We start from the raw sequence: 21,605 nt of genomic DNA, 5'->3' as shown, positions 1-21,605 counted from the left end.
TCAGGACATTTATAAGAAGCAAACTGTGGCTCATTATAAAATAACATCCTAACAATCACAGTCATCATATACTAGAATGGGCTGCTTAAAAGTATTCTAAATATTCAAAAGGTCAAGCTGAGGCCAATAAGACCATCTCTTCTAGAATTTAGTAGAAAGTACACTGCAGTGGAAAACTGACTTTAAATAATCTCAATAGTCTCAACTTTAAGGGGGACCTAGGATACTCAGGATAGTTGTGCTTTTGTCATTTAGTTTTCGTAATAATCATAGAAAATAAGTACCATAATTTAAAGATAAGGAAACCGAAGGCAAGAATTTAATTTAATTTGATCATGGTCACATTGTGGTTAAGTACAGAGCTCATTTTCAAATCATGACTCCATTTGAGCTCTTTCCTCTTTGTCAGTGGATTTCAACCTTTGCTCACAGTGTAATCACCTACAGAGCTTATAAAAATTTTAACAACCAGGCCACATCTCAGAACCAATTAAGTCAATCCCTACTGTAAAGAACCAAGCATCATGGTCTGTAAAGTTCCCAAGTAATGTTAATATGAAGCCAAAATTAAGAGCCACTATTCTATACCAATGGTTGGCAATAATAAGGCTTTAGTGAAGTGTATCCATGTTTACTTGTGTTTACTGTCAATGGCTGCTTTCATGTTATAAAGGCAGAGTTAAGTAACTGAACTTATAACCAGCAAAGCCAAAACTATTTACTCTTTGGTCCTTTACAGTAAAAATTTGACAACCCCTGGCTCGTTATACTATGTCCTAACCATAATATTCTCATAAGAACCCATTTCCTGCCATTCAGTGAGGTTGGATTTAGAGGCACTGAAAAGCTGCAAAAAGTTTAATAGCTGGAATATAGCAAATCACTAATAAAACCAACTTTGTCAGTTAAACAAGGTCCAGAACCAAAGTGATACCCATAATGTAATAATAAAACTATCTTTCTAAGATGTAATAGAAACTGAAAATGTATTATTAGACTACCAAAGACTAATTTATGATATGCCTACTCCATTGATAGAAACTCAGCTGGCAGGGAGGTGCTTGTCAAGACAATAGCCAGTGATGTTATTTTTTAAAGAATGCATGGTGGTACAGTATTAGTGCTTTTTTTTTTGAATCGTTCCAATTATATGTGGGACTAAGAATGGGGTTTGCCAATTACTACCCCAAAAACCTGCTTACTCCTTAAATATTGTATATATGTATTTTATTTAAAAAGTACCACAGGGTTCCCACCATACTATTAAATGATTAATCCCTGATGCAGAAAGACAAAATAGTTCTAATATTTGAGAACTGCTTCAAGAGCTTCTATATTAAAAATTAAATCAGGGGGTACCAGGATGGCCCAGTCGCTTGAACATCCCATTTTGTCTCAGGTCATGACCTTGCGACTCATGAGTCTGAGCCCAACTTTGGGCTCTGTGCTGACAGCTCAGAGCCTGAAGACTGCTTTGGATTCTGTTATCTCCCTTTTTCTCTGCCCCTCCTCCCCTCGTGCTCTATCTCTCAAAAATAAATACTAAACAAAATTTTTAATTAAGCCATAATAAAGTGATGCTAAGAAAGTCTATCTTCCCTTAATTCTTTAAAGAAACTGCCTCTGGGGCGTGGGTGGCTCAGTCGGTTAAGCGGCCGACTTCAGCTCAGGTCATGATCTCATAGTTCATGGGTTTGAGCCCCACATCGGGCTTTGTGCTGACAGCTAGCTCAGAGCCTGGAGTCTGTTTCAGATTCTGGGTCTCCCTCTCTCTCTGACCCTCCCCTGTTCTCTCTCTCAGAAATAAATAAAACATAAAAAAAAATAAACTGCCTCTGGGATTTTACTAAACAGTCGACAAGCAGAAGGGAAAAGATCAGTGAATCATTATACAGGTACTCTAATTTTCATAAAAGTCTGAAAACCAATGAAAGATAAACCCAAACCCAAAAAGCCAGAGAAACCATTTCGTAAGATTATTATGGCATCTGGACCTTTGAGATCTAAAAACAATGATTCTCTTTAACAGAAAGTATAGATAATCACCATGAGGTAAATCAGACACTGAATCTTTACAGCTTTGAAAGCAACAAAACAAACATTAAATCATATGGTAACAGTGGTAGATATATACCTCAAATCTAGGGTCTGTGTGGGAAAACCTCAAATCCATTGAGCTGCTTCAAATATATTTAAGTTAGGTACAGGCAATTAAAGATAAATAAGTTTCAAATCTTTCTATTTACATACACAATAACAATGGTCTCCCACTCAACTAAAAAAAAAAAAATCCACAGCACAAATATGATATGGTAAGACTGGGTGTGTATGTGTGTATATATTTTTCCTTAAATAATGAGAAAGGTCTCAGAGTCCTCTTAGTAACAAAGGCAAATGAGAATCAAAGTGAAGGGACAATGGGACAAATTTAAAACATTTAGCTTCTTTAAGATTTACGGTGAGAACAGAATAGTGGCTCCAAACAAATTAGAATAATCCCACTGTCATTTGCAAAATTCTATTAAACAAATGTTTAATCCCCTCCCCCAAATTGGGAATAAAAAAACATTAAGAAGGTCTCAAAAATGTTCTGAAATGACAAACTGATTATATATTACAACTAAGATTTTAAATAAGATTACGACAAAGATTTTATCCTTTTCAGCAATGAGTGCAAAAAAAGTGATCATAGCATAAAGATCAGAAACATCTAAGAACTATAAATGAAGCCGAGTCCACATTACACATAATAAGCAAATACCTGATTATTAACACAAACTTTGAGAAGCTCACACATGTTCAGAACAAAAAGATATACCAGAATTATGTGCTTGAGTAATTTTCTCCCTTCTACTATAAACACTCAAATTTAGTATTGCTTTAATAATTTAAAAAATACTTTAAAAATATACTTCACAATTATATCCAATCAGTATTAATTAGAATGAAAAACAAGGTACCTTTGTATATAAAATATTTACCTGGTTCTTCCTTGATGAATGATAAATCTTCTTCTGGATAGGCAACAGGTGGCTGCATCACTGAGCAATCTTCTAAATTTGTTTCATTAGGTGGTATATTATAAATAAATCTCTTTGTAGTTTGGTTTTTCCTCCTTGTTTTGCCAGTTTCTTGAATTCCCTGGGAGCCCATATTATTCCAAATAAACACTTTTGTTTGACCTTGAGATTCATTTTCAGCCAATTCAGGTGAACCATCCTGGACCCAACTACTGTCATTCATTTGGTAGTTTTCTATTTGGCCCTCATCGACGTTACAACCATCATTTTCAATTTTTACATTACTTGCCAAATTGGTAAGATTCCGTGTTGCCCAAAAACTGGCGATTTTTTGATCCCGTGATGAAGATAGACCATCTCTATTAACTGGTTTTCTATTATTATAGTCCACGACTACAGACTCTGGAGCTTCTGATTTAATGCTTATGTTTAAGGCATCTTTAATGAAATTTCGGCAGGTTTGAACAACTTCACTCATTTGAAGATAGCTGGCCACTGTCATCACTTCAATGGCATTTTGGCTTGTGAGCACCAGGTTACCAGAATACAAGAAGTCCAAGATGACTGAAAAACCTTGAACTGCAGCAATATCTAAATGGGTAGTATTGTTTTGGTTAGGGCTTTCTTTGTTTGAAAAGCAATATAAAGTCTTAAAGAAACGGCTGCCTGCAACCAGGATGTTCTTATGAGCTTTAAAGATTTTTCCGCTCACCACGATGCTGACGTCGCAAAGAATACCTTTCTTTCTTTGTTCATTTAGTTGTCGAAGAAGTTGATAGCAATAAGAGTTCTCATTTGGCCTACTATTAAAGTCACAGTACCCCTCCTCTGATGGTATTTCTGACTCCTATAATCGGATGGAAAACATTAATATTAAATTTTATCCACTTTTTATAAACCCCAAAAGAATAAGTATTATCAATATAACTATTTAAAAAGTGCTAATCAAATACAGTTAGTAACCGTGATGTATTTTGAGACTATAGTGTTCACAACAATTCCAAATATTGAGAGTAAAGATGTGAAGAGCTTGGTGCAAGTCACTGCTATCATAAGAAAAGTCAAACACATCTCGATAAGGATCAGGATTTCATCTGAGGAATAGCATGAGTCATGTTATTCTTTTCATATATAAGCCAAGGATATGGATTAAGAATTATTTAAAATTATTCTAGCAATTACTTTCTTATGAAACTTTCCTATATAGAAATCTAATTAGTTTGCCTTAAATCTAAGTGATGGGAATGCAGCAGCCTTCCTGACTGAACTTGGAATGTTCAAGTTACAGTATTTTGGGCATCTCATCCTATTTAACACTACTAAAAGGGTAAATTGTAAGTCTTGGCCAATATCCAAATAGTTTAGGTCAGTGAAGTTAATTAAATCTAACTCAAGATAAAGTTAAGATCCTAATAGGAAAATGTGTTTCAACTACAGGAATATCCAGCTATATAATTTCCTAGTCAACTTTCAAAATATCTTTTTAGGAGCATTAAATAGTAAATGTAAGGTTAAATTCCTGAACTCAAAATCCTTAAAAGTTTATAATTTTCTTTCTTTCAACCTGACAAGTATTCATTAGAGTTCTGTTTAGCATCACTAAAGTTATGATAATTTCCTATAAAACCACAGCACACTCTTTAATAACTTCACTAGATAACTGAGGTAATCACTTTTGCCAATCAAAAAAGTGCTGAGACTCTTCTAGTAGAAAAGATGGCTGAAAACTGTGACCTTAAGTGTTTACAGTCCATTTCTGTACAATAATGACACATACACATCTACGAATATATGAGCATGGGAAAAACATGGAAAGATACATCGTAGATTGTAAACATGCTGGGAGGACAGATACACTTGGAGAGAAGAGAGGAAGGAAATATCAGGGGAAAAAAAATTGAAGGGTGTTGGGAACACAGTTAAGACTACCAAAGAATTCTCATGGAAACAATATTCTAACTGGTGGTAAGATTCCTAAACAATCCCACAACTCCCTTAACCCCACCCCACATGGGTATGGCTAACTTACAAAAATATTAGGTTGAAGTTTAGTTTAAGCACTGAACACAGGAAGCCATACATACAATTCCAAATCTCTTGAAACGAAACCAGGTCACATGGTCCATTTAAGAATTTGTGTGCTTTCAAGTGTAAGAAGTCAACCAAAAGAACCAAAATATTAGAATTCCGAGCCCCTTCAGCATTTGCAAAATAACCTTGCAAATCTGAGATATATGATCACTATGTGTGTCTCACATACATAATGCCCTTGTACTGTTAACACCCTTGTCCCTCACATTCTCAATCTATCATACCAGTCTCATGCTCTGAATTAGCGATTTTCACCTCCTACCAAACACCCAATCTTCAGCAAAAACTGGTAACAGCCAGGGTTTGAGGTAAGTAATCAAAACATAATTCACAAGTCCAAAAGTTTTGCTTTTGAAGGTGTGCAGGGAAGGAAGTGAGGTAAAATACATTGTTTCAACCTTTAGAGCCTGTACATAAACCTGTATGTTCAGCATCATTAAAGTTATAGCAGAGGGAAATGAAAACGTATAAATATACAGAGAACTAAACCAATGCTAAAAATACCTACAATTAATGCTATGGTATAATTTTCTATAAAAGCATCATAGTGTTTACTTTTATGAGACTATTTGATTAAGACTTTTTACTAATTTTCTTATGCTTTCTACATACTACAGAAATTTCCAAACTTGAAAACATCTTCCTTTGATGCAGGCCTGAAACTAAGCTTTGTTATGCACGCCATACCTGCCCAGCAAAGCTCATCTGGTTCAAACCTCTCATGTTACAATAACAGTATAAATACTTGAAAGAAGGAAAAATTTTAAGCACTGATCAAAATTTGGTGGCACATCATGAAGTATTTGTGGAAGCAGTGAATTAGCGTTTACAAATCAAGAACCCACCTAGAGGTTATATATCTGGCAGTTCAAAACCTTTAAGGAGGAGGTAGCTATATCTAACTATGTCATATTTAGGCTTTGGTCACTCTGTTCTGCATTTTCTGGGCCAGTCCCAATTTCAGAAGTTCTCTGCTGTTATCAGACCAAATGTCCTAATTGTTAAAAATAACTCAGACAAAAACCTATCCACCAAAATATTTACCCATTCTATTTTAACACAAATCAAACACAACTATTCACCCACTATTTTTTTCTCATTACTGTTATACAAGAATAATAATGTTCCTTGCTCTTATAAGCAACACCAGCAATTTCTTTTCCACTACCGACTAGAGCACTAGGTCTTGTTTCTGTAGCACCTCTTAAATATGCTCTTCACAATGAAGGGTTTACAAGTCAAGAATATGTGTACTCTCATTTCAGCAATTGGGTAAAACAGAGCTCAAATAAGCACATAGCATTAAAATACATTGCTGGTATTATTTGCTGACCTAAATAAATTAAGGAAATTTTAGTACAAACCATAAAAGTCTTTAAAGTAGTTCCCTAGGAACTCACATACATCATCTCTGTATTCCGGTTCCTTCTTTAACATTCTAAATGCCCAAGTCCTAGTATAGGAGAACATAAGTTCACTAATATGTAAAATAAACTGATGAAGAGATTTAAGTATTCACTGAAGCAGTCTTTTCAAATTTTGGGAAATTTTTCTGTTCCCTTTCCCTAAATGGAAAACACAACTTAGCCAAGACATCAGTCAAAACTGGCTGAACAATATTTTAAGGAAATGGACATGCAGACTTCAAAAATTAGACAATTTGTTACTTTGATGACTATGAAAAGTCTTCAAGTTTACTTGTGAAGATGCCCAAAGTAAAACTATTTTTACATCTAGAGGAGACCTGAGAACTAACTCTTCTATAGTTAAGAAAATACAAAAAGGTGTCCATTTAAAATCCTCATAACATGTATCTTCAAAACTACTTCCAAAGAAGCTTACAGTAAATATTTTAACTCAAGAGGAAAAAGCTGCTAAAAGCTTGAAAATTTCTGACTTTACTCAATTATTTAATAAGCAGTAAATGAATGCCTACTTTAGACAAGTTCTACACTGGGGACCCAAAATGAGTAAGTATAGTTCCCAATTTGAAGATTATCATTGGTGGGCAAGACTCTTAAAGTACTAAAGATTGTAACAAAGGTGTTATGAGAGCAGAAGAGGTGTATCTAGTTCAGTGTTTTTTGGGGGTTTTTTTGGTGGTGGGGTGGGAATGCTTTTTAGAAGAAAGACCTTGAGCAGAACCTTACAGGATGAAAGAGTGGGATGGGAGGATGAACATTCTAAGCAAATTAAACAGCATTAAAAGAAACAAGACAGTCTACAAGGATCTGTACAATACCAGATTTACGAAAAGAACTTCAAGGTGATCCCAAAAAAGCCCAAGAAATGCAAATATGCACGTATGAATTTCTGAGGTAAGTGTCTACAGCCTCCATCAGTTACCAAGGTATTCGAATCTGTATGCCCCACTCCCCCAGGTTAAGAACCTCTGTGATGGGTAACTTACAGAGCTTTAGAAGCAGTGATCTGATTGAATTAGAAGATATAAGAGATGGCTATGACAGCAAAGTAGGGGATTAATATCTGGGAACTAAAATCTAGAGATACTGTGACCAAGGGAAGCTACTGTTTAACAGTGCAACATATTTGCAAGAAACCAGGACTTTAACTAACCTAAGGTGGATAATGTTAATGGCGTGAGGGGTGATGAGTCAGAGATTGGAAAAACACCTGGAAGATAAAAATCAGCAGAACTTGAATAATCAACTCGATTTTGGTTGAAGAGGTGGGGATCATAGGGTCAGTCTTCAGTACTCTAACCTGGGGAACTAAATAATGCCACCAACTTACAAAGGATCCAAAACCACCACCCATCTCTACACCCTTATGAGAAGAAGAGTTGGGGATACCTTCATTTGCAAACAGTGAGTTCATCTGTAGCTAATTCACAAATCATAAAACATTTAGCTAAAAATCAACAAATAATTTACTTTCCCTACCCTGTACTGGTCCTTTCAGTAAGTGGATTAGCAGAAAAAAGGCATTTCCAATGCAAAACAAAGTATAAAGAATTAAAAACAAAAATCTTTACTGCTTTTGTTGCAGCAACCCACTGGAACACTACACTGAAAGATTAAAAACATTAATTTCCACTTCCAAATCCAAATTTTAGGAAAAAATTAAAATTCTAATTCTGTAGGTTAGCAGCGGAAATCTTCAGGTGATTTTAACCTCCAGCCAATTTTAGATACTAAAGATATGCTTTATTACCAGCTCTCTTCTAAAAACACACACACTACCCAGGTGTCTCTGAACAGCAACATATTTCTTCATGATCCTCCCGTTTAGCAATTTTAACTGCTAAATTGTTGTCCATTTGTTAGCAGAATACAATCATTTTAGCATGACAAAATACCCTCCATCGTCTATTACCTATTCAAACCTGATTTTTCATTCCGCTCAGCAACCAAATTATCCACTTCTTAGACACATCAATTTCATTTTGTTAATACTGCTTCCAGTTGCAGTGCCTGCAATGCCCTCCCCTCCCTATTCAACAGCTATTCATTTAACTCAAGTGAAGTTCAAGAGACAATTATACAAGCTTCTCCCAACCTTCACACGTAGAATTTGACTCCCTTCCTTTACTGTTTCCACTGTAACCTGAACATACTTCTAACATGGTATCTACCATTTTATCGTCGTGTCTCTCTTCTTACTAGACTACAAGACCCTGAGGGCAGAGAAAATGATTTACAGGTTTATCTCCAGTGCCTTGGATGGACCTAATAAGAAAATTTAAGAGGGACAAAGAAGTCAATCCTAGATACATTATAAGGTAGGCAAAGACACTACTAAAAGGTCAAACACAAGGGAAATGAACCAGCTCAACAAACCAAATACAATGAATGTTAGAACCTATATAATGTTTTACAAAATGCTTATTTAATGGGCCATAGGTTCATTTTTAAGATTTCTTAGTGAACTTTCAGACTTTCTTCTTCAGTTGTTAAAAACACACCTTTAAGCCTTACTTTTGCCAAATGCAAAGAAAGCTGGTAGACTGTCGTTTTGTCTATTTTGCTTTAGTTGCTGACCTCAACATATTCTAATTAATAATTTCAATCAGATCACTGATCTAAATTCAGTATTTACTTTCTAGATAGGTTACCTAAATTTATAACAATACATTTAAGTGCATGTTTCAGACTTAGTAAACAGAGTTGACAGAACGTGAGATTCTATGAAAATTTCACAATTGGGTAGAAAGTGGTCTGAAACAAGACATGGTGGTATTCACTGTGATTAAAGCAATTTTATTTATTTATTTATTTATTTTTAAATATTTTATTTATTTCTAGGAGAGAGAGAGATAGCGGGAGCAGGGGAGGGTCAGAGAGAGAGGGAGATACAGACTCTAAACAGGCTCCAGGCTCTGAGCTGGCAGTCAGCACAGAGCCCGACGCGGGGCTTGAACCCACGAACCGCGAGATCATGACCTAAGCGAAAGTCGGACGCTTAACCGACTAAGCCACCCAGGCGCCCCAATTAAAGCAATTTTAAAGTCCTCTGGGCAAAATGGTCAAATTCTGTATGAGCTAATCATTGAACTTGCCTCAATGAAGACTATTACTAAAAAAAAAAACAACAAAAAAAAAACCAACCAAGAAACACACAACTGTATGCTGCCCCTTACATTCTTATAAATATAGGGATCTCTCCAATATAGAAGGTTCAGAATGGATTCTGAGGGCATATTCTGACTCTACCCTAAGCAGTCTTAACCAACACCCAATTAACAGTATAGCAAACTTTTTAGGAATGTACTATAATTCTTTGCTCACTATGGAATTAACGAATCATACTTTCAGAAAGTGTTAAGAAAGAAAGGTAACACTGATATTGTATCATCTGGCCAACCTCCTCTCAAAAAACATCCCTCTTTAAAATAAAAAAAATAAGAGAGGAGTTGAGGGGAATAAAGGGAGTGAATTACCCTTAGCCTCAAACTCAATTCTTGCTTGACGAACTCCAGAACTCTCATTTCATTATTTTTAAGACAGGAGAAAGCTAATGCAAGATACTGTTATGAAGCTGTGAAAAGATTTGCATACCTGAGAAAAATCTCAGAATGTTCATTCAAAGAACTGTATAGCCAAAGCGTCTGAAGGTATGCAAACGACAACTGCTTTATTCTCTAGAATCAAATCTGACTCCACAAGATAAAAGTGGTTTCCAAACTGCCAAAATTGGTAACACTGAGACACATGAGTACCAGGCCACAAAAAGAACCTTGTTATGATTATCTGTGATAAATACACATAATGATGAAAATAATGACTAGCATTTACTAAGTGATTATGTGCTGGAATATATACTTTGCATATACAAGGAAACTAGAAGTTAACTCCTTTGCCTGGCAAGAAAGAGAATAAGGATTCAGGTGCCCCTAACCTTAAGCCCAAGAACGCTCTTACAGATTGTGTTATACTGCCTCCTACAGGTAATCAAAGGCTACAGGATAAAAACAAAAACAAAAACACCTCCTGAACTCTGTCCATAGGAATAACTCAATTCTTGAATAGATCAATCATATTAACAAGACAAAGAGATATGTAGGTGGTACCTGGGGTAAACAGCAAGGTTAACACCCACAAACTAACATTAGATTGAAAACCAAAAAATCAGGATCAATTCAGAGTGGAAACATCTAAAACTCAATCAAGGGAACCAATATATATACTCTTAGACACAGGACTTACTAGATTGTATTATCCTCAGCCTAATGAAAGAGTGTCCTAAAGATGGTGTGTAGCTTGTATCTATAAAAAGAGACTTCTGAAGGGGCAAAGGGAAAAGGAGAGAGAAATCAGAGATCAAGTTTAGAAAAGATTTTACCTAGGCAATGAATCCCCTGATCTAGATAATGCCTAGGGGAGGTTTCACCACACTAAGACTATCATAAGGTTATCCAACTAATTCTAATTCCCCTTCCTCTGATTTCAGGTTCACTAAGCAGCTAATTATATTTTGCATTCCCATTCAGATTTGCCTAGAGGGACAGACTATGCTGATAAGGAGAGTTAACTGGTCCACCTGTACGTTAAGAATCTTCCTTCTCATTATCTTTTTTTAGAGTTTTCTGTATAACCAACCTATGATTATTTAGAAATACATGCTTTCATTTTCACAAGTCCCCCTCCATCGTCTTACAAAATAACTTAATAAATTACTTAACTCTTTAAAACCTGACTACTTCCTCTTACATAAAAAAAAAAAATATATTACTTTGCAGGGTAAGGTGATGTGTGTTCAGCATACATTACACAAGGAAATGTCAGTTATGTTTCGCTCCACCGTCCAAGCTCACAAAGCTAGTAATTGTAGAAAGCTGAGATCTGAACCCAGATTTACTCTAAAACCCATTCTTTTTCCATTACAACATTCCTTATAGGCTCTAGTCTCAGTTGTCATTGAGGACTCTAAGACTTTGGACAATTTACTTAACCTTCTGGGGCCATATATCTTCAAGTGACCTTCCTTCTAGGGCTTAGGCAACTAAAATTCGTGCAAAGACTATTGCCATTCTCCACTGGGAAAAATAACCCTATGCTTTAAAGGTAACTTCTGAGAAACTACTGTGCTATGGGGTTATTGGATAGCACCTAATTAACTCCAGGATAAGTGTTCTGAATAGAAAGACCACTCCAATACACACACAGGGACTAATATCTAAGAGCTGACTTTCTATAATCAATGAATGGCTGCCAATACAAAAAAATGAATTCCGTCCACCACACAGGTTGTCGAAAAATTCTTAAACAAGAACTGATCAACATTTATTCGGCTTGAAAAGGGATTACCAAAATGTTAAGACTACTATCTTTAGACTGGAAATATTAAAACAAGAAATAACAACTAAGGTACAGCTTATCTGTTTTGTAACTAAGGACTTATGTTTTCAAGGAGTTTAGTAAATACAGTCTCTACCAGCCTACTACCTGATAGAAATAACTTCAGCATATCGTGAAACAACCCTAATATGCTAAGTGTAAAGTGGACTGCATTTACAAGGTTTTTAAAAGGGAGGATTATAGAAAATCTCAGTGCAAAAATCTGGATAGAAGGAAATAAGCGTGCCTTTGGTAAGAAAGTTCAACAGAGATGAATTTAGTAAAATTATTCATGAGGAGTGTTATCCAAATAGCTTCCTCTACGTTTACATACTGCTCTCATATTTCACATTATCCTGAGCTGATATAAAGAATTTTCTCAGTTGAAGGTTTTCCTGAAAGAGTTAGCATCAAAGGTTAAGGGAACTGTTTAATTCATTCTTCAAAGAGTTGCCGGATTTGACTTCACCGGCATGCTCAAAGACTGAAACATAAGGCAGCTTTGCTAAAGTCACAACTAATACAATTTTTGACCGCAAAGTTAAACTTTTTGGGGTTAAACCCTTCAATCCCCCCTTTATTAAACTTTTAAAAAAGTCAATCTGATGGACAAAAGGAGTCATCAAGTTCAGGGCCAGAACACTGTCATTCCTTCCCCCCACCCTCCAACACAGATAACTTTTGAAAACTTGTTCCCAGGCTTTCTAAACCCCCACGCAGGAGCTCCCTGCAATTCCACAACCGGAATGATGCCTTCACCCGGGAAAGTGGGGGTTTTTTTCGCTGATCCACCTTCCCCTAAAAGATCTTAAAAATTAGGAGGATATACTGTACCTGGGCGTTGGCTTCGTGGAGTTTGTGTTCGGTAGAGACGTGGTGCCTCAGGAGGAGGGTTTTCTTGTAGTTTCGGGTCCCTCGCGAAAGCTCATCGTGCCCCACTTGCGGAAGGTCCCCGCTTCCCCCGTCCTCAGCGGTCTTTTGGCACCAGCCGCAAGACATAAGGCCAGTATCCTTGGAATACCGCAGCCAGGGAAAATCTTTGAGCCAGGAGGTCTGGAAGGAGCACTGTAGCTTCTGCATTAGGGACTTGGGCCGCGCGAGCGGGAAGTGCTGGACAGTCTCTCCTTCGCCAGCTCCCACACCGCTGCCCTCCACTTCGTCCCCGCCATCTCCGCCCGACCGCCTGCTGCTGCTGCAGCTGCCGCCTTCCGCCCCGCTGCCGTCGCCCAGGCTCGCCCCCTCCTCCTCGTCCTCGGTGCTGTCGCTCAGGGACGCGCCGTCCTGCATCAACTCCTTCCCCTCCAGCGCGTCCAGCTCCAGATCCACAGCCGCTGGCCCTCGCCCATTGAAATGCCTCAGGGGCCACGCCGAGGTCTCGGGGCGGCCGCGGCTACTGCCATTGTTGCCGAGACCCCCGCCGCCGCCGCCTCCTCGGAAGGCCAGAGTCCGACGGTTCCTTTCCGCTAGCAGGGGGCCCCCCGCGCCACCGCCGCCTAGCGAGGTGGGGCCGCCCGCGTCTTGGGGGAGCAGCAACTCCTTGGTTTCCTCGGCGGCGACGGCCGCCCCAGCAGAGGCCTCCAGGTCTTGGGGCTCCAGGCCCTCCAATTCCACTTCCTCGTCGGCCCCCCGCCCATTGAGCTGCTGAGGCGCTAGCGGCTGGGGCTGTCTTGGCTGGGGCTGCGGAGGCCAAGCCGAGGCCTCCCCGCCAGCGTTATTGTTCGTGGAACTGCCGCCGCCGCCGCTGACCAACCCGCCTCCTCGGAACGCCAGCGTCCTGCGGTTCATTTCACTGAACGACATGGCGCGCGCCGCCGCCGCCGCCGCCGCCCGGTGCCCCGGCTCGCGCCCGGCCTCGGGCCGCGTCCCGCGCGTTCCCCGCGGCTCCCCCTCGGCTTCGCCCCCGCCCCCACCCCCGGCGTTCCGGTCTCGCGGGGCTCGGCCTCGCCCTCCCGCCCGGCCGCCCGGCTCGCGCTCGCTCCCGGGGCTGCCTCACGCGTCCGCCGCCGCCCGCCGGGCCGCCGCCTCCGGCCGCCTCCTCGTCCTCCACCCCCGCCCCGCTGTGCTCCGGGCAGCGTCCCGCGCGGAGAAGGGGGCGGGCGGCGGAGAGGTGAGCAGCGAGCCGGGGGCGCGTGGGGCCTGCGAAGTTGAGAGGCGGAGTGCGGGGAGACCCTCCGCTGCCCCCTCTTTAAAGCCGCGCGCACACACCGACCCTCCAAACAGATATCCTTCCTCCAGTGCGCCGAGGAGTCCCGACGCCGCCGCCGGCTTCCCAGGCGCTGAGGGCGAGAGGCACGTTAAACTGCTTGGCTCCGCCACATAACGAACCGACAATAAAGCCGGCGGAGCGTTTCCGTCCGACCAGGCCCTGGCGGAGGTCGAATGGCAAATGAACAACGGACCGTGCGCCCACAATGCACCGGGGTAGCAGTAACCGCTGGAGGGGGAAAGGGTGGGGGCCGGGCTGGGGGAGGGGGGCTGGGCTTGGGGCTGGGCTGGGGTGGGGTGGGGGCGCCAGGGGACCGGGAAAGGGGCTGGGCCGCGCCTCCGGCCTGGGGGCGGGGGTGCGCCCGGGGGGGAAGGAAGTCGGCGGAGGGGCGGGGGACAAAGGGCCGAGCGGCTGGCTGGGGGTCTCGGGGAGGGGGCGGGCGTGTGCGGCCGGGGCCGGGCTACGCGGAGGACAAACAGCTGGCGAGTGTCAGGGGCTGGCCGCCTCCCCGCTGCCCACACGCACCTACCCGCGCCCGGGACGCACATTTTCCTTCTCTCGCCACGAGTTCACCTGGGACTTTGGAAATAACTGTGCGGTGGGAGCTGCGCTCCAGCCTTGTCATTTGCTAGGGGTGGGTGGCGGTGCCCAAGGAAGTGAACTTATTTTGTTCCCTCACAAAGACTGGACCAGGCGGTGCCTTTCACGCGAGGAGGTTACAACCACCGACACCTCCTCGTCTGCAGCATTGTGTGTGCGAGGCAGCACCTCAGGCCCAAGGCAATAATCATTTCACAGAAAATGCACCGCCCCGAGTGTCTTATTGCTGTGATGAAATGGAAATTTAAATAAAAGGTCGAACACGTGCGTTCACTGGGAAGTATTGACAGGGGTGTTACATCACCACCAGCCAATCAGATAACTCCAGTCGTGTTTATACTTCTACAACCACCTTGTGAGTATTACAGTATGTCATAACGTTATAAATATTAGGCAGGGTTTTCCCCAGGAGCGGGGAGGAGTCTGCTCGTACGGACGTTGTGTGCGACTCCAAGGACTGTGAGTCTTAAGACAAGAAATCATTTTTCAGGCTTATTTTTTAATTGTTTACATTGGATATGGAATTTAGAATGACTGGAAGAACAGATTGAGCTAGAAACGAACCTCATGATCTCGGGCGAGTTTTTCAGAGAGACGTTTTCCAATGTAGAGAACTCCTATTTTTGAAATTTTAATATGCTAAATTTAGCAAATCCTAAACTGTATAGGCTCCTTTTATTATTTTAAAATGTGAAGTTTTAAATTATTTTTTTCAAACCTATTTCAGGTTAAAGGTCAGTTACTCTTGGAAAAAGGGAAAAAATACATTTATATGACAGGGTGCACTTTTTACATTCGTATATGTTAGGATGTGCATAGAGATAATTTGGAAACACAAACTGCACTTAGAAATTATCTATGGTTAGAGGCCTTAATCTGCATTAAATATTAATGGGAAATTTTTATGTTTAATAAAGAGCATGTGTTACAATTTTTAGGCCCTCAAGTTTTATGATAATGTTCTTTTGAAATTTCTATTTTTCAAATAAGAAAATTATTGAAAGCTTGGAATATATAATGTGGAATTTGGAATATGGGATGTTTCTCAAGATTAGCTTTATAAAACATTTCCCCAGACATATTATAGAATACCATTATTATTAATATTTTTCGATGGGTAAATATATACATGTACATCCAGACTCATATATACTATTGATTGTATAGATTTATTCAAAGCAACTTCCACTTAATTCTCTATAATTTTAGTATCAGTATAAAGGAACAGTGTTGTATATAAAACAAAAAAAATTAGTTTTGTCTTTTAGATGAAGTGTAATTTTAATGTAAAGAATGATGCTATTAAGCTTCCACAAAAAGATGTTGGCTTTGAAGTATTTTTCTAGTAATGATCGTATTATCACCTACCCGTATTGTGACCTTCCCAGGAGTGATCAACAGCTTCAAATTCTGTTATAGATCCTCAGATCAATGTTGTTGTTGGAGGTTTTGTTTCTTCATTTCATCCTACTTTGTTTTAGTTATCGGAAAGTCTGCGACAGTAGAATCATGACATTGACCTAATTTGTACCTTGGAGAAAAGAGAATTCTGCCCGCTTGGGTGCCTATACTATGTGCTTCTGTGTAATATATGGAAGAATGCTATAATAATACTATACTTTGTCCTTAATACGTTTTTTTCAATTCTAGGCACTTTGCAAATAAATGCATTATTTACTGTATTTTAACCACCGGTGCCTCTCCCATAGAAAGAAAGAATCACTGAAGTTAATAGCTTATTTAGGATTAAAATCATGGTAAGTGAAAGTGGGTTTAAGAATTTTTATTTCAACTTTACACATTGTTTTCATTCCAAAACTGTTAAATTAAACCTTTTGCTTCTTTTCATCTTATATGTTGAGGACATAGTAGGAGTTTATGCTAGTATTATTAATTTTGCTTTCTGGTAGCACTAGTACCACCAAAAATGTTTGAATCCCTACTGGTGTGAGTTGTGTCAGGACTGTATTTTTCTCAGACATGTATCTTACTTTATATTTTGTAAAATCTACCTGTCTTCTGTCTGGAATTATATTTAAACATGGATTAATTAGGAATGAACTCTAGATTCAAATGGTACAAATAAATGACTTAAATTATAGGACTACTGAACCCCTAATGGCCAAATAGTGTGAGTGTGTAGTGTATGTATGTGTGTGTATGTATTTATATTTTTATTGTTTTCCTACATAAATATATACAGGTCTTCCTGATATATGTATATGTGTATATATATATGTATTTATAGATATAGATACAGGTATATTAAGGTCTTCCTCTAAACCTTAAGGGAGATGGAATCAGAATCAAAGTTCAAGAGGATAGTAATCACAAATGTCTCAAAACAGCTGTATGAGGGAACTTTGAGTAGCACAAGGGGATCTCCTGTTCTGTAAATGGAGTTTTTAAGAATTCCCCCACCCCTTCCAGTCTCCTGCTAGCAAGTAGGGATCTGTTCCCCCCTTAGCCCCTACATTTACTGTTGGGGGTTCTACCATATTTAAGGGAATTCCCCCTTATGCTTACCAGGGGAACCCCTCAAGAATGGGGCATTCCCCAACCAATTTATCCCCTAATTTCAGTTTAGGCTCTGTAAAAGGCTGTAGGTTACCTTGGTACCGCCTCATTTTAACTGCTGTGAGGCTGACATCCTATACCTGGTTCATCTGATCTTGGATAAACTTGACAGTCAGTTACTGCTTTGGTGGAAGCACTTTGCCTCTTTAGTTCTAGGGACAATGGCCTATGATTCTGTCTGTGGGATTGACATGTGCCATCTAGCAGAATGAAGTACCTGAGAATGGAGACTATGTGTTATTCACTCTTATGATCCCCTACCCCATCCCCGCTTGGCACATAGTAGGGAATTAGTATATCTTTGTGGAAAAATGTATCTTCCTTTGTAGTTTAATTTGGTAGACAACTTTTTCTCCCGTTTCTTCTTTTTTCTTTCCTTAGCTAAGTAAAAAGCATGATTTTTAAAGGCATTGAAATAATGTTTCCGTTGAATTTACGTTCAAAACAATGATCATAGATATATACAGTGGAATATTATTCTGTCCTAAAAAAGAGGGAAATCTTGTCATTTGCAACAACATGAATGAAACTGGAGGACATTAAGGTACGTGAAATAAGCCAGACACGTAAGGGAAAATATTGCATGATACCACTTCTCTGAAGTATTTAGTCAACTAATAGAAGCAGAAAGTGGAGTAATGGTTGCCAGAGATTGGGGGGAGAGGGAAATGAGAGGTATTAGTCAAAAGGTACAACGTTTCAGTTATATAAGGTGAATAGTCTTAGAGATCTACTTTATAGTATAGCGCCTATATTTAGCAATACTATACTGTATACTTAGAATTTTGCTAAGAAGGTAGATCTTAAGTGTCTTTATCACAAAAAAGTAAAAATAAAGTGGGCAGTAGAAAAGTTTTGAAGGTGATGGATATGTTTATGGTATAGATTGTGGTAATGGTCTCACAGGTATATATTTATCTCCAATTTATATACGTTCAGTAGTGCAGTGGGTGGCCTGGCTGGCTCAGTCAGAAAAGCACGGGACTCTTGATCTCAGGCTCATGAGTTCAAGCCTCATGTTGGGTGTAGAGATGACTAAAAAAAAATACACAAACTTAAAAAAATAATAAGAGCTTTAGCAAATATATGTACAGGTTTTTGTACGTCAGTCACACCCCAAAAAAGGGGTTTAGGCTGAAAAAGCAATGATGTTTATGTAGTTGAATATAAACAATATTATATTATTAACACCATTTTCAATGTAGCATGTAGTGAATTATGAAGAGTTTATACAACTTCCTTTTGAATTAAATCAAGTATTATTATCCTCATTTAACAGGTGAGGAAACTCAAGTACAAAAGGGTTAACCAGCTTGCTCAAGGTTATTGGATGAGGCAAACGTCACATTTGTAAGGTTGAAGACAACCTCTAGTCTAAGGCACCCTTAGCGACTAACATACACATGGTATACTATATCTGTGTAATCATAGCTGCACTAAATTTTAAACTTTTTTCATGCTTTAAACTTGCTCATAGGAGAAAAAAATAAGAGAAAAGATCACTCGTTATTTTCAGTAATCAAAACTAATCACTGTTGCGTAAATACAGTCTTACTTTTCTGTGTCTAGCTAAAATTGTTTTTTGGTGTTTATGAATCAGATCTTAGCATATTTGTGCTTTTAGTTATTAGTATGTTTTAATATGATTAAATATTTTTAGTGTCATTTTAATGGATATACCATAATTGATGTAACCAGTCTTCTGTTATTGAGTTTATCATTGTTTACAGTTTTTTGGTCATTATAAACAATTCTTAAGTGAATATCCTTGAAACTAAACCTTTGTGTCTGTTATGTCTTTAGGATAAATTCTAAAAGGGGAATTTCTTACAAAAGGAAAAAAACATTTCAATAAAGTCATTAGTATCGGGGAGCCTGGGTGGCTCAGTTGGTTAAGGCTCTGATTTTGGCTTAGGTCATGATCTCGTGGTTTGTGAGTTAGAGCCCCATATCAGGCTCTGTGCTGACAGCTCAGAGCCTGGAGCCTGCTTTGGATTCTGTGTCTCATTCTCTCTGTTCCTCCCCTACTTGTGTTGTGTCTCTCAAAAATAAATAAATGTAAAAAAAATTTTTTTAAATAAAAGTCATTAGTGTGATTTGTCTTCCAGAAATGCTCATAAAACTATAAAAAGTACCAAAAGAAAATACAAATAGGGAAGTATTTTTATAATATTGGGCAGTGGAAGAGCTAGTTCTAAGTAGAACACAAAATCAAGTCTTTTAAAGAAAAAGACTGATAGGGGCGCCTGGGTGGCTGATTCCATTAAGGCTCCTCTGTCATGATCTGGGTTTGTGAGTTTGAGTCCTGTGTCAGGATCTGTGCTACAGCTCAGAGCCTGGAGCCTGCTTAGGATTCTCTCTCTCTCTCTCTCTCTCTCTCTCTCTCTCTCTCCCCCCCCCCACTTGCATTCTGTTTGTCTCTCTCAAAAATAAATAAGCATTAAAAATTTTTTTAAAAAACTATATAAGAAGATATGCAAGTGACTAATAAACATATGCGAAGATGTGCAGACTTGACCAGTCACAGGAGTGTAATCACAGGAGTGTGCATAAAAAACAGGAGTGAATAAGTAATTTTTTAATCCATCACAAGTATAGCAAAGTAAATATAATTGCAAATGTACATAGGAACAACTTAATGTTAGGCTGGCTATATGTATCAAAACAGAAAAAAAAAATATTTCTTTTTACCCAGCAATTTTCTTTCTAGAAATTTATCCTAGACAGGTTTATTAAGATATCTGTGCAAGGATATTCACTTTAGCACTGTTTATAAGCCTAAATAAAAAACTTGAGCTTCCATCATGTGGGGTTATTTACATACATTATGGCCCACACTTGTAAAGAATTATTGACCAGCCATTAAAAAGGTTAATATGGCATTTTTATAAGTCCAAGTCTTATTGAGTGAAAAAAGCAATATATTAACATATATAATGGGAATAGTTAATTCATCTTATTAATATTTATTGGTAGCCATGGTCTCTAGAATGTATGCATTAAGTTCATACGTGAATACTAGCATGGAGAGATACTAACATGGGACAATAATGATCTCAGTCAGTAGTTGAACTTCAGTTTCTAAAAAACTTTGCTAACACATTTTCTGTACTGCTTTATATTGAGAATATAATTTATATTGGGTGTATAATCCAAAAAAATCAATAAAGCTATTTTCATTTTGGGAGAAAAAATTAACGTCAGAAATCAATGACAGACTTTTTTGCAGAACTTCTGGGAAGGAGTACTGTTCATTTCTCTTTTTCTACACTTACTGCGAACCCATTTTGTTTTGCCCCTAAAACATAAACACAAAATATTTAAAAGCTGAAAAACAGTGTTTCTTTTCTTAGAAAGTCCCATTCCCTTTAAAACCTGATTTTTCAGTCTGAAATTTACATCCAAATGTTCAGAGAAGAGTCTATCTCAGTAAACCATACATTCTTGCCCTGCCCTCTAATCCATTCCTACTGTGAAGCCAGTAATCTTTTCAAAATGCAAATCTGATCCTATCACCCCACCCACACTCATGCTTAAAACCCTACAAAGGTTTCAATTATTTTTTGCTTGTCTACATATAAAAACAGTTTGTAAATGCCTGTAAAGTCCAGCAAGATCTAACTGCCTTTCATACTCTAGCATCATCTCATGCCTAGTTCCCCCTCCTGTCTAACACTCTCCTCTAGAAGGTAGCCTTTTTCTGTCCTTCATGTTTGCTTTGATACCTGTCTGGCCTTGGTAGAAGCTGTTGTCTGTCAGTAATGCTTTTCCCTCCTTTCTCCTAATTAACTCACATTCATCTTTCTATCACTTCTTCAGGACAACTTTCCCTAACCACCACCACCCCAACATTTATATATGCTATTGCAGATTCTCCTAGTATTTTTTAACTCTCCTTCACAGCACTTGTCATAATTGTAGTTTTTAAACATTTGTAATTATTTGATTATTGCATGTTCCCCCAATAAACTGAAAACTCCATGAGGCCAAGACCATTTCTGACTTTGCTCAATACTGTATATCCATCATCTAGAAACAGTGACTGTGACGTCGCAGATAATTAGTTAGGATTTGCTGAATGAATCAAAATATGAATATACAAATTTGCAAACACTAAGTATGCACAACCTTGAACTTTCAACAAAAGACTAAACATTGATCAGGATAAACTGCTAGAACAGAAATACAGGAGGCTTTAAGTGTTGATTAATATGTGCATGCTATACAGTGTATGGCATTTCTATAAAGTGTATAGTTGTAAGATTGTTTTGAAGTTTTTAAGAACTAAAGCTAGTAAATAAAAATAATTCCAAT

The 21,605-nt window shown here is 38.7% G+C and overlaps 1 protein-coding gene and 1 long non-coding RNA gene across 3 annotated transcripts in view; one reads left to right on the top strand and one right to left on the bottom strand.

The window, feature by feature from the left end:
- Window positions 1-14,753, bottom strand: part of ZBTB10 (zinc finger and BTB domain containing 10) — a 37,894-nt gene extending 23,141 nt beyond the window's left edge. The window contains exons 1-2 of one of the 2 annotated variants that reach the window (XM_039250096.1): window positions 14,644-14,753; window positions 2,982-3,867 (exon numbers count right to left, since the gene is read on the bottom strand). In XM_039250096.1, coding sequence (XP_039106027.1) covers window positions 2,982-3,867; window positions 14,644-14,739 — 982 coding nt within the window. In that variant the 5' untranslated portion in view covers window positions 14,740-14,753. Of the gene's footprint in view, window positions 1-2,981; window positions 3,868-12,742; window positions 14,188-14,643 lie in introns of those variants that run through there. The other variant, XM_039250095.1, reaches the window with a different exon arrangement.
- Window positions 14,754-14,912: 159 nt separating this feature from the next.
- Window positions 14,913-21,605, top strand: part of LOC120243860 — a 30,615-nt gene continuing 23,922 nt past the window's right edge. The window contains exons 1-3 of the long non-coding RNA XR_005531409.1: window positions 14,913-15,069; window positions 16,365-16,471; window positions 17,673-17,835. This is a non-coding gene — a long non-coding RNA (uncharacterized LOC120243860). The remainder of the gene's footprint in view (window positions 15,070-16,364; window positions 16,472-17,672; window positions 17,836-21,605) is intronic.

Source organism: Hyaena hyaena, unplaced genomic scaffold (genome assembly GCF_003009895.1).
Source record: "Hyaena hyaena isolate Hyena2069 unplaced genomic scaffold, ASM300989v1 scaffold_358, whole genome shotgun sequence".
Classification (NCBI taxonomy): domain Eukaryota; kingdom Metazoa; phylum Chordata; class Mammalia; order Carnivora; family Hyaenidae; genus Hyaena; species Hyaena hyaena.
This window is presented reverse-complemented; position numbering and strand designations above follow the sequence as displayed.